This window comes from Aspergillus ibericus (genome assembly GCF_003184845.1).
Source record: "Aspergillus ibericus CBS 121593 unplaced genomic scaffold BO80scaffold_12, whole genome shotgun sequence".
Taxonomy (NCBI): Eukaryota; Fungi; Ascomycota; class Eurotiomycetes; order Eurotiales; family Aspergillaceae; genus Aspergillus; species Aspergillus ibericus.
The window spans coordinates 333009-345385 of record NW_020292110.1 but is presented as its reverse complement, the minus strand read 5'-3'; the positions used below and the strand labels follow the sequence as shown (position 1 = coordinate 345385).

The 12377-nt window shown below is 56.3% G+C and overlaps 5 protein-coding genes across 5 annotated transcripts; 3 read left to right on the top strand and 2 right to left on the bottom strand.

Moving 5' to 3' along the window:
• Positions 1-497: 497 nt before the first annotated feature.
• Positions 498-1836, bottom strand: BO80DRAFT_351955 (NAD(P)/FAD-dependent oxidoreductase; the record flags this gene model as incomplete). Its single annotated transcript, XM_025715606.1, has 2 exons — positions 498-982; positions 1032-1836. The coding sequence occupies 2 exons, from the start codon at positions 1834-1836 to the stop codon at positions 498-500; spliced, it is 1290 nt and encodes a 429-aa protein (XP_025576988.1).
• A 364-nt stretch (positions 1837-2200) lies between these two features.
• BO80DRAFT_28421 (uncharacterized protein) lies at positions 2201-3741 on the top strand. The gene is made up of 2 exons (XM_025714945.1): positions 2201-3323; positions 3384-3741. Exons 1-2 carry the CDS (start codon positions 2456-2458, stop codon positions 3542-3544), a joined length of 1029 nt encoding a protein of 342 aa, XP_025576987.1. The 5' UTR covers positions 2201-2455; the 3' UTR covers positions 3545-3741.
• A 43-nt stretch (positions 3742-3784) lies between these two features.
• BO80DRAFT_463391 (aminotransferase class I/II-fold pyridoxal phosphate-dependent enzyme) lies at positions 3785-5236 on the bottom strand (the record flags this gene model as incomplete). The annotated part of the gene is made up of 3 exons (XM_025722590.1): positions 4423-5236; positions 4170-4312; positions 3785-4117 (listed from the first exon to the last, which is right to left on the bottom strand). The coding sequence occupies exons 1-3, from the start codon at positions 5183-5185 to the stop codon at positions 3785-3787; spliced, it is 1239 nt and encodes a 412-aa protein (XP_025576986.1). The 5' UTR covers positions 5186-5236.
• Positions 5237-5707: 471 nt separating this feature from the next.
• On the top strand, positions 5708-8559 carry bioDA (adenosylmethionine-8-amino-7-oxononanoate aminotransferase). Its single transcript, XM_025717645.1, has 5 exons — positions 5708-6006; positions 6065-6164; positions 6235-7562; positions 7607-8178; positions 8234-8559. Exons 1-5 carry the CDS (start codon positions 5822-5824, stop codon positions 8410-8412), a joined length of 2364 nt encoding a protein of 787 aa, XP_025576985.1. The 5' UTR covers positions 5708-5821; the 3' UTR covers positions 8413-8559.
• A 362-nt stretch (positions 8560-8921) lies between these two features.
• On the top strand, positions 8922-10567 carry BO80DRAFT_378227 (biotin synthase). Its single transcript, XM_025716731.1, has 2 exons — positions 8922-9464; positions 9518-10567. Exons 1-2 carry the CDS (start codon positions 9249-9251, stop codon positions 10490-10492), a joined length of 1191 nt encoding a protein of 396 aa, XP_025576984.1. The 5' UTR covers positions 8922-9248; the 3' UTR covers positions 10493-10567.
• The last annotated feature ends 1810 nt before the right edge of the window (positions 10568-12377 follow it).

The window sequence follows — 12377 nt, the reverse complement described above, 5'->3', positions numbered from 1 at the left end:
AGATAGACACCGGAGGTGGAGTGGAGGCGGAGGATTTCAGGGAGGTTTAGGCTGAAGACTGGGAGGTGATTGCCGACGACCCTCGGCCCAGCAGGCAGGCCTCCGCATTCAGCAGTGATGATCTGCTTCCAAAAAAACAAATCACACCCACTGCCAATAGTTCCCTGCGGAGTCGCCTCGAGGTCGCAACCTCGGCTTTTGGCTTGCTGGGTTCAACCTTTTTTTTTGGAACGGGTGGGTCGGGGATGCTCCACGACCCAACATTCAGCTCAACCGAGTGAACCGACGCGCCATGCGACCAGCCCTACAGCACACTTGCAGGCCTTCCTGTCGCCAAACACGTGTCGATCTACTGAGGGGATGACCTGTCAACTTGGGCGGTCGTTGGTCGGTGAGCCGGACGCAAGGGGGAGGGCATTATCTTGATGGCTACAAGAACGACCGTTTGAACTTTTGCTCCATTCGCGGAATTACCACCCGCTGGGTCACTATCAGTCTCATGCAAAATCGCGAAACTCTCGCCCGGGCACCAAGCGCTCATGCACTCCCCGCTCGCCCAACCGGTCGGTTTTCCACGCCCACGCCTTGTCTTTCTCTGGACCGCTCGAAACCCCGTGCAGCACGTTGACCACGTATTTGCCGATCGTCGGGAGGAACTTGTAGCAGTGGAAGGATCCCCCCACCGCGAAATACAGGTGGGACAGCCGGTCGTCGGGATGGCGCGTGATAAGCGGATGCTGGCTGGGCGAGATGGCATCCCAGCACAAGCGCCAGTAATCTGGCTGGCGGTGGTCGTCCAAAATCTGTGGCAGTCGGGGTTGAATGGCTCGGATATGGTCTTCCTGCAGCTCTGGTGGGACATGGCTTTGATCTGGAAGTGGGACCGAGATATCGTGCCCTGTGACGGTGCGGATGGTGTTGGTGAGCGACGTTGCGTTGGTGAATTTCAGGATTCCGTCAGCAGTGGGAGGAATCACCTCGCCTGGTAGAGTTAGCCCAGTTCCCCCGCCTGCGTTCACTGCACCACCCACCTTGCCCACCGTAGACCAACACCGGCAGTTGTGAGTATCTGGCCTTTTCCTCCGGCGACAGCTGGAAGTGAGAGACCATTACCCCGGCGGCAGATACCTGACGCTCCACGCGGTCTTCCTCAGGAAGATTCCAGTCATCCTCCACGGACGACATGAGCTGGCTCGTCCAGGCTCCTGTTGCCAACAAAATCTTTCTGGCCTGGTAGATGGTTCCATCGGCTGTTTTGACCCCCAGAATGCCCTTCTCTCCGCACACAATCCGGCGCGCTTCCCCAATCTCATATCGGACGCCCAGCCGGATCGCCTCTTGGGCCATGAGCTGCAAGGCTTTCCCTGCGTCTGCCCAGCCGGCGGAGGAATTATAATAATACGACCCGAACGGAGAGCAGTCGGTCCGCCCGAGGAGGCCTCCCCAAGCCTGACGGACCTCTTCCTCGCTCATGTCAACCAGGACGTCGCCCCGGCCACAGTCGCGGAAGTTCTTTCGAATCACCGCGGGGGCATCGCTGTCCTTTTCGTCCATGGAGATCCATCCGGATGGATGATAGACACCGGCATCCTGAAGAAACGATAGCGATTTCCATGCGTCGATGGCCTCGAAACCGAGCGCGACGTACAGTGGGTTGGTATAGTCTGCCCGGATGATCTTGTTAATGTCAGTGGATGCTGCAGGGGTGGACGGAGGTGCTGCGCGATCCAACAGCACGATCTGTGCCGATCGGTCGAGTTGTTGAGCGAGATGATAGGCCGTGCTGACACCGAAGATCCCGCCACCAACGATCAGGAAATCAGGGAGGTCCTCCATGGGAGTCCGGTTGGAGGGGTGGTGCGGCGGTAAGGTGCTGGGAAGTGAGAGGTGAATATCGACCGGGTGAGGGGGAGTGCCGTGAGGGGCTGAAGAGGGGACAGGCATTCACCAGCCGGCCAGCCTGGCCGCCGGTTGGCGCCCAGGCAATTAACACAGCTTCGGCCTCGCCCGCCGGTTCATCACGCGCACCGCTCACCTGTTATCGCGGATTCCCTGCTGCGGGCGGATGCGGTGATAGCATAAGCATGAGGACTGCCCCTCCCTGACGACCGCTCTCCTCATGATTGTCAGCCTCCTTGTTATCCGCAACAGCGTCACTGTCTTTCTTCTTTCTTCCCCATCTTCCTCGCCAGTCCCCGGGGTGCTCATCCAGTATCGTCACATCGGATCCTCCAGCAAACTGCATCGCACAGTCACCAGGTATGAGACCACGCAACATGCCATGTTGCAGCCCCTCAGCTGTCGTGGCCTTTCCTTCACAGTCCCTTTACCCTCCTAGTTCTCCGGGGCTTTCACTGCTTCAGCGAGACCTACATCTTGAGCTCGCTGCTCCTCTGTTCTCTTCTCCTCTTCCTGCTGCCCAGCGTCGTTGTACCACCTCTCTCCTACCGCCATCATGTCTTCGTCCCCTCTTGCCCAACTGACTGACATCCTGAAAATCTACCCTGCAGAGGATCATCATTGCTTCGGGACTTCCAACTACTACAACCGTCGCTGCAACAACTTGACCAATCATCATAATCGGCAGGTAGCTCTTGTGCTGCTCGACAGGGGCACCCGCCAGCTCGCAGCCACCCCCTTCCTGGCTTCCTTCGATAACCTTCTTGACCAGCTCGCTCCTCTTCTCCTCTGTCCCCACCTGCATCGAAGCCAGGCCCCGCGTCTGGTTGCCCAGTGGAAGGAAAAGCTGCAGCGACACTTAGATGAACACTTACCAGCAGCACCTGCGACGATGAACAACCGGATCCTCCCCAATCCTGGAAACAACGTCCTCTCCACCGGGGGTGTCCTGACTATCTCCAACCTGGCGAACCACGTCTCTGCTTCCCCGTCCATCATCGCCTACCAGCATGGCAGAGTCAGCATGGGTGCCAGCCATAGTCGAGTCGAGATCGGCCACCCAGGGGTTCATCCGTCTTCATCTTCTATGACCACAGCAATGTCTGCGGCTGCTTCTCATGCCCATCCCCACACATCCGCTCTCCATCCAGCGACTCCCCCCTTTCTGAGGCCCTCTGATGTTCATCCCCACCAGCACGACCACGACCACGAGAGCGACAGCGACTCCTCCAGCATAGGCAATTTCCCCGTGACAAAGGCTTCGGAAAAGCGCCGCGTCAAGCCGCGCCCCGTCGATGGCGACTGCGGGATCTGTCTTTTGCCGTACTTGGATGAGAGAATGCGATATGAGATGTCCGAGGACGAGGAGATGGAGGACGTGGACGACGCGGACGACGAGGAGGGTGCATGGGAAGAGATGGAAGGTAGGTTTCGATCACATCTCACCCTAGATGAGATAATGGCTAGGTACTCACCACCCCTAGATGATGACCTCGCCGGACCCGACTACGATCACGACCTGCTGGTCTGGTGCCGGGCGTTCTGCGGGACCAACTACCACCGGGCCTGCATGGAGCAGTGGATTGACACCTTCGATGTGCACGAGCCGACCTGCCCGACCTGTCGGAACTATTGGATTTACTAGCGCGGGGGAGTCAGAATTGGGGGGCATTGGGATGGGGATTGCATGACGGGAGTTTCGGGTTTTGTTGTAATGGAGGATACGAGATGGGATGGATTCTACGCCGAGGAAGGCTATGATTTGGGACGGGGTTCGGGAGTTCAGACTGGGATATGACGCATGGCTTTTATTCACGAGATATGATGTGGTTTCCTAATGCAGCTAATAATATGTACAGCATGTGAATGATATGCAACATCTCGCTTAAAGTCTGGCCGTTCGCTTCTCGCTCGCCAGGCTATTCAACCAGGCCTGGATGGTCTCAACCAACCCGTCAATCTCCTCGACCGTGTTACCCGCGTGCAGACAGACGCGCACCCGTTCCTGGCCGGCCGGGACGGTGGGTGACATGATGGCATGCACGAGATACCCTTTGCGCTGACAGACGGTAGCCAGCTGGCGAGGCACCGGGCTGCGCAGGGAGAAGATGGGGGAGCGCGGGAAATGGTCGACCTCGAAGACGGCGGGATCCCAGGCCCCCAGCTCTCCGAGCCGGGTGTGCAGGTAACGGATCAAATGTTGGAGGTTGCGTTGGAGCTGTCCGTGTTTGTCAGTGACGTTCTCCCATTCCCCCGAGTCAGCGACCTACCTCTTCAGTTTCGCCCTCGGCAAGCAGCTCATACGCCGTTCGAATGGAAGCCAGGAAAGGGAATCCCAAGGCGGTGGTATAGATGAGACTGCGGGCATAATTGATGAGATACTCGCGGGTGTCAGGACAGCAGAGCACGATGGCTACACCGGTTAGTTCACTACCATAAAACAAATCCAAAACAAATCCAGATAATATCAAATAGAAAATCAATCAATCAATCAATCAATCAATCAATCAATCAACCACTTACCCCCATGACTAGCCAACGCCTTCCCAAACGTATGCACGCGAATAAACATCCTCTCCTCGACCCCCAACTCCTGCACCACGCCAGCGCCCCTCGGCCCAAACGCCCCCGTGGCATGCGCCTCATCCACAACAAAATACCCATTCCCCAATGGCAACAGTCTCTCCACAACCTCCACGAACTCCCGAATAGGCGCAATATCCCCATCCATACTATAAACCGACTCAATGACGATAAACACATTCCGGGAGCCATCGCGGATTCTCTCGTCCGTGGAAATCTCCCCCTGCAGGACCTCTTCTAGACTTGAGGGCGAACTATGCGCAAAGGGGACTTTCTTGCCCGCGCGGGAGAGGCGCATGCCTTCGTGCGCGCTGGCGTGGATGAATTCATCGTGGACGAGTAGATCGCCTGGTTGGGGGATGCAGGAGAGGACGCCGACGTTGGCGTCGAAGCCGGAGTTGAAGAGCAGGCCGCTCGGGGCGTTGTGGAAGTCGGAGATGAATTCTTCGAGGGCTTCGGCGTAGGGGGAGTTGCCGGCTAGGAGACGTGAGCCGCCGCTGGCGAAGGGGTAGAAGGGGGGGGCTTGTTGGAGGTGAGCTTGGTAGCGGGAGCGGAAGATGGGGGAGGTGGAGAGGGAGAGGAAGTCGTTGGAGGAGAAATCCACGGAGGTGTCCGGGATGAGGGTTAGACGGCGTCGGGAGAGCTTGGTTTCTCGTCGGCGGAGGGCCTCGCGGAGGGAGTCTTGTAGGGTTTTGGGGGGCATGGTGGGTGGATGTGGGGGATGAGGGGGTTCAATGGGGTCAATTGGTTAGGGGGGGGGGGAGAGCAGAGGATGGCATAGAGTATGGATAGCATGATTCCGTCCTGGGCGAGGGGAGGGGCCATTATAATGCTGGATAGCGCGATCACGCCGGGCAGGCGTGGAGGGAATTTCGGCAGTGACTATCATGGGTGGATCAGGCGTGCCTGGCGGAATTGGGGGGCTCCGATAGTGATTACTGATTATTACTCCGTACTTAGTGAGTGGTGACTGGTGAGAGCCAGTAGCCTATCGCCTATCTAGTGGGAAGCTGGATCGATGGGATTTCTGGCGGCGTCTAGCGTGTTGAAGGATTGAATAATAGAAACTGAACCCCAATACGAATCAGCGTCTCAACGGTGGGGGGCCTGGCTGCCTGGGCCGGGTGCCTGGATCCCTGGCGGGCTGCCTGAGTGCCTCATTGCCTCGGCTATTTTGCCTTGCAGCCTCCCGCAGCTGTCATCCTTATCTCCATACTTAGTATCCCCTCACTCTCCCCTCACTCTCCCTGTCTCTGCTATTTGCTCGTCGGCGTCCCTACAAAACTCTCCTGCATTGACTGCCTGCAGTCTCGGTCCCCGACCGTACTTTTATTACACCATGCCCCCGGTCGGCGCCGCTCTCTGGCGCTCATTGCGCGCTCACCAAGTCTATGGCGCCAACACCGATGTCGGCAAGACTATTGTGTCCACTGTCCTCTGTAACGCAATCAACCAGCAAAAGTCCTCCCCAGCAGCCTTCCTCAAGCCCGTCTCGACCGGACCATTGGACGAGGCAGATGATCGGTATGCGTTGGCACTTCCAATCGGAAAGGCTTCCACCCGCGCTGACATCCTCCTGCAGCCACATTCAGCGCTACGCCGCCGGCACTCTCACTAAATGTCTTTATCAATTCGACGAGCCCGTCAGCCCACACATTGCAGCTAGACAAAAGCAGGTGACGGTACGGCAACAGTCTTACGGGCCTTCGAACGATTGGCTACATGGCAGCTGACAGCAAACATTACACCTAGATTCCCCGAGATGATGATATCGTTGCCTCCGTCCACAAAACGCTGTCGGAGTGGGCGGGCAGCGGGATTAATTTTGCCCTCGTTGAGACGGCGGGCGGCGTGCACTCGCCCGGCCCCAATGGCAATTCCCAGGCCGATCTGTACCGGCCACTGAGACTCCCTATCGTTCTCATTGCGGACTCTCGACTGGGCGGCATCTCGTCGTCGATCTCGGCGTATGAGTCGCTGTTGTTGCGTGGCTACGATGTGCACTCGGTCTTGTTGTTCCGGGATGATTACTACCAGAACCATGAGTATCTGCGCACCTATTTTCAGAAAAAGAGCATCCCGTTGGTCCCGCTCCCGCAGCCCCCGGCGCGACCGCAGTCGAACGATGCCGACTCGCTGGCTCGTGACGAGGAGGCCATGGCGACTTACTACGAGCGTGTTGCACGGGGGACGGATGTGGGCGGATTGTTGGAGGAATTGACGGCCAAGAATGTCCAGCGCATTGAGCGCTTGGAGGCCATGTCCGGTCGGGCTCACAGCACCATTTGGTATCCGTTTACCCAGCACCATGGCATGGCTCCGAAGGATATTACAGTGATTGACTCGGCCTACGATGACTTCTTCCAGACCTATACCCCTGAAACAGCCTCGCAGAAGGGCGAGCTGCGCGCGACGTTCGATGGTTCTGCCTCGTGGTGGACGCAGGGCCTGGGCCACGGAAACCCCAACCTGGCACTGTCGGCGGCCTACGCGGCGGGTCGCTACGGTCATGTCATGTTCCCGGGCAACATTCACGAACCGGCGTTGTCCTTGGCCGAGTCGCTTCTTGAGACCATCGGCAATCCGCGTCTCCAGAAGGTTTTCTACAGCGACAATGGCAGCACGGGGATGGAAGTGGCCATCAAGATGGGTCTGCGGGCGGCGTGTGATCGGTATGGCTGGGACGCCAGTCAGGAGCAGATTAGCATCCTGGGTCTTAAAGGGAGCTACCACGGCGACACCATCGGCGTGATGGACTGCTCCGAGCCCTCCACCTACAACAAGAAGGTGGAATGGTATCGTGGTCGCGGCTACTGGTTCGACTTTCCCCAGGTGCGCATGTCGCAGGGTACCTGGAAGATCGATATGCCGGCTAGTCTCCAGGAGGCGCTGGGACCGGACCAGGAGTACTCGTCCTTGAATGGGGTGTTCGATCTGGAGGCGCGGGTCGCCTCGGAGACCGGGCAACGCTACAAAGAATATATCCGGGGGACCATCGAGACCCTGGTTCAACAGGGTATGAAATTCGGGTCGGTCATTATGGAGCCGGTAATTCTAGGCGCGGGTGGAATGCTCTTCTGGTAAGTTCTCCCGGTGTGTCGGGAGCGCCACTAACACATGCCAGTGATCCCCTGTTCCAACGGTGTCTGGCCGATGTTGTCCGCGCCCAACCCGAGCTCTTCAGCGCCGACGCCACGCCAGGGACGGGCGCGGGGTCGTGGTCTGGACTCCCAATCATTTTCGACGAGGTGTTCACCGGGCTGTACCGATTGGGTCGCCGATCGTCCGCGTCGTTCCTGGGCGTGGACGCCGACATCGCCGTCAACGCGAAGCTGCTCACGGGTGGACTGGTGCCGTTGTGCACGACGCTGGCCAGCAATGAGGTGTTCCAGGCGTTTTCAAGCCCGCACAAGAGCGACGCGTTGCTGCATGGGCACAGCTACACGGCACACGCGGTCGGGTGCCAGGTTGCGGTGGACTCGCTGCGGACGATGACGCAGATGGAGCAGGGTGGGTCCTGGAACAAGTACCGGCAGGATTGGCAGCCCGCGCTGGAGGCGGACAGGACCAGTCCAGAGGTTTGGAGCGTGTGGTCGCACGGGCTGGTTCACGAACTGTCCCACGCGCCGTCGGTGGAGGGTCTCTTTGCTCTGGGGACGGTGCTGAGCATTTCGCTCAAGGACACCCAAGGCGGAGGTGAGTATCGTGCTGTCCGCGGTGACCGAGAATAGCCGCTAACATGTGCCTGCAGGCTACACGTCGACAGCCGCCCAGGGGCTGCAGCAGCGCCTGGTGGCGGGTGGGGCACACTTCCAGGTGCACTCGCGGGTGCTGGGCAACGTGCTGTACCTGATGGCCAGTGTGACCTCGACACCCTCGGCATTGCGGGAGATTGAGGGAGTGCTGCGGGCAGCGTTGTGTGGAGCCTGATCCTACGATGATGAGTCGTGTATCCAGGGTGCTTGCCGATGTGGTGTGAATATTCTATCTTATCTATCTTCCTCTGCAGTCTGCACAGTACGGACTACGGTGTACTAGTACGGAGTATCTAAAACTATATTCTCGAGTGCTCTCATGATCTACCAGGATCTGGACGTGCCTGTTCCTGTGCTGACAATCCATTGTTTCACCGACGGCCCGAACAGTGCGCTACCGTAGGATTCCGCCAATCAGCGGGTGGATAAAGGCGACCGGGGAAAGTCAATGGCAAAGCACTGCATCGCAGCTCCCTTGGTCCGATCCCGCTGGTGGGGAGGTTAATGGCAGGATGCCAGGCTGCCAGATGCTGGATCTGCACGTTGGCTGCAGCCAAGCCAGCCAACCAATTCCCTCCGAGGCACTGATCAACTGCGCCATGGGTGGTGATTCATGGAGCCGATCCAAGGCGCGGATTCCCCTTCAGCATTCAGCATTGTCGTCCTCGGCGCACTGGGTCGGGGGTTGAACTCGTGTTGAACCAGGCTCCGTTGGGGTCAACCAGGCGGTCCCATCAATGCTTAATTGCTCGGAGGGCGGGGCGGACAGGATGGGTGAGTAATGCCCATGATTCTGTGGCCAGCAGCCGTCGCCGTAGCCCGGCACTAGTTCCTGTGTTAGTCGCCCACTCCAGATCCTCACCGTCACGCCCCGGTGAACTGCCCCTCTCTCACCCGAGGTAGCTGCCATCCCCCTCTTCCCCAGTGTCCCTATTTCATCCATCCAACCACCTCCTACTAGTTACCATCTGCTCCTCTACCACCACCCATATCCTCCCACATATACACACCATGTCGCTTCCTCTCCCCCGTACCCTCCGGGGGACCCTCCTCCTCCGCCGTTCCTACGGCACCGTCCACTCCACCCCCAGCGCTGGCGCTCTGGCCAGCCGCATCCCGGCGGCCCTGCGTGAAGCCACCGCCGCCACGGCACCACGCACAAACTGGACTCGCGAGGAGGTGCAACAGATCTATGAGACGCCTCTGAATGACCTCACTTACGCCGCGGTAATTCCCTTCCCCCCAAGATCCTCTCCTCAACGACAAACTAACTCCATCAGGCCGCCATCCACCGGCGCTTCCACGACCCCGCCGCTATCCAAATGTGCACGCTCATGAACATCAAGACCGGTGGTTGCAGTGAAGACTGCTCCTACTGCGCACAGTCCTCCCGCTATGATACAGGCCTCAAAGCCACCAAAATGTCCCCCGTCGACGAAGTCCTCGCTGCTGCCCGCACCGCCAAGGCCAACGGCAGCACCCGGTTCTGCATGGGCGCTGCCTGGCGTGACATGCGTGGCCGCAAAACCTCCCTCAAGAACGTCAAGTCCATGGTGTCGGGGATTCGGGGGATGGGAATGGAAGTGTGTGTCACACTCGGCATGATTGATGAGAACCAAGCCAAGGAGTTGAAGGATGCGGGGTTGACGGCATACAACCACAATCTGGACACCTCGAGGGAGTTCTACCCCTCGATCATTACTACCCGGTCATATGATGAGCGGTTGAGGACGCTGCAAAATGTGCGCGATGCGGGCATTAACGTCTGCTCGGGCGGCATTCTCGGTCTCGGTGAAAAGGACGAAGATCGGGTCGGCTTGATCCACACGATGGGCAGTCTGGAGAAACACCCCGAGAGTTTCCCGGTGAATGCTCTCGTTCCGATCCCGGGTACACCTCTGGGCGAGAGAAAGATGATTAGCTTTGATAAGATTCTCCGAACGGTGGCTACGGCGAGAATAGTGCTCCCGGCGACGATTGTGCGGTTGGCTGCGGGACGCATCTCCCTCAGTGAGGAGCAGCAAGTGCAGTGTTTCCAGGCTGGTGCGAATGCAGTCTTCACGGGCGAGAAGATGCTCACGACGGACTGTAATGGATGGGATGAGGACCGGGCCATGTTTGGTAAGTGGGGATTCTACCCCATGAAGAGTTTCGAGGCGGAGCATTTGGTCGAGGAAGCCAAGGAGTTCGAGCAGGGCAAGGTGGAAGAGGTGGTTGAGGAAAAGAGCACTGCGCAGGACGCAGTCAGGGCGTAAACTGGTAGATAGGAATATATTACTGTTTGGCCAATTTCTAATTCCCTAGGTTTAAATTTCACCCGAGTCATGCATATACTTCCACAAGTTCCCAACTACTAAACGACCCAATCCTTCCCCTCCACACCCCTTCTCAAACATATCCCCATTCACCGATCCCTCACTCAGCCCCTAATATTCCTTAGATATTCACATCTACACCTTACCACCTAGCCCAAACCCTCGCAGAGCGGTGCTCAGTCTTCCTCTGACCGAGGTAATAGTAGTAGTAAGTCGTATGAATATCAATCTCCTTTCAACTGATTCCTGATATAGAGCATCATTAACAGCATTCCTCATGGAGCTTCACCTATTACATATTGTTCACTTATTTCCTTCCATCTCCTCTTTTTGTTTCTTTATCCTCGTTTCACTGTTTAGTCTCGGGTTGCCTGGAATGCTCGTCATTCTTGTGTATGTATATATATAGAATACTAGTAGGTCGTGGGCGCAGGCCAAGACCCTCCAAACCATCCTATACGCATCTCATTACCTAAACACCCTTTGATTTCTGTTAAAGTACCTCATCGAAGACCTACTACGAATTAAAGGGCTGCTTCTATCTAAAAGGTCCCGGTAAGCCCTCCTAAAGGACTCTCTCTATCACACATCTAGTAAAGACCGTAGTACTTGATTCCGACCACGACCTGGATCTACGTAGAGAGCTGGTTGAGATTTACAGTCTGGATATACGTTTTCACGGGTGGTTTTGAGGTTGGGGGGGGGGGGTTGGTCAGCCATCTAGGTCCGTCTTCCAGACCTCCCTCATGGGAGAGGGTGAATCGGTGAGTAAAGAAAATATGAAATATTATTTATGCCATGTTAGGGATGTTGAGATGTGATCATCAGGAGGAGGCTAGGCGATATTTGTGATTCTTATGGATTAATAGACGCCTGGGAGGGGTGAAGTTCAGGTTTCCTTACCCAGGAGGGTCTTGTATATTGCTGGTTATCTCTTGGTTACGATGTTGGATATCATATTGGTGGGGAAGGCAGGAGTATTGTCCTATTGTCATGGTTGTGCGTATACGATATAGTCTGGGTGGTTAGGTAATATATATCGGGGTTAGGATGGTGGATACAGTTGGCGTTGTCTAGGTATGATCCTGGCTGTAGTCGTCTTTGAGGCTTGGATACAGGAAGCGTGATTATCGGAAACAATGATGGCATTCCCGTTCGGGATCTCAGATAGCCTAGCCCGAATCGAGTCCTCAAAAGGTAATATATATCCGGTCGACGCTTGTCAAGAACGAGCTTCACGAGAGCCGACATTCCCGGCTCGTTGTTTATGGCTGATCCTATTGCCGACAAAGCGATCTCTACCTCGTTCCCTCGCTGCTCCAAGAGACCTTCCATAACTGCTTTTCCTTGCTTATAGTTGCTTGCGGCTGAGAAAAAGCACGCTGTCGTCTATCCTGGTGTCGTCGTTCTGCTGTTGGAGAAGAAATTTCATCATTCGTGCTCCGTCGATCTTGTTGAACGCTGCCTTCTCGAGAATGTCCGGGGTTATAGTCATTGCACCGCCACTCTTGTCCCAGAGCAGCGACATCAGGCTAGCGCTAGATTCTTGCGCCAGTTTCATGAAGAAAGCTTCATCGAGAACAATAGGCTGGTCTGAAAGATGGTTCAAGATATATTCCACCAACTCCACGGTCTCCTCGTCGCAAGTACGTATATGCTGTAATGAACCAGAAACAGTTCTACAATCAATAAAATAAAAAAGTAGAGATATTGTGTTCATATCCTAGAGTATAAATAGTTTAAAGATTATTATATATCTAGGCTACTCACTTGTTACTTTGTTAATATTTATGTTATACTATATCTAAAAGATATGCGGGTTAAA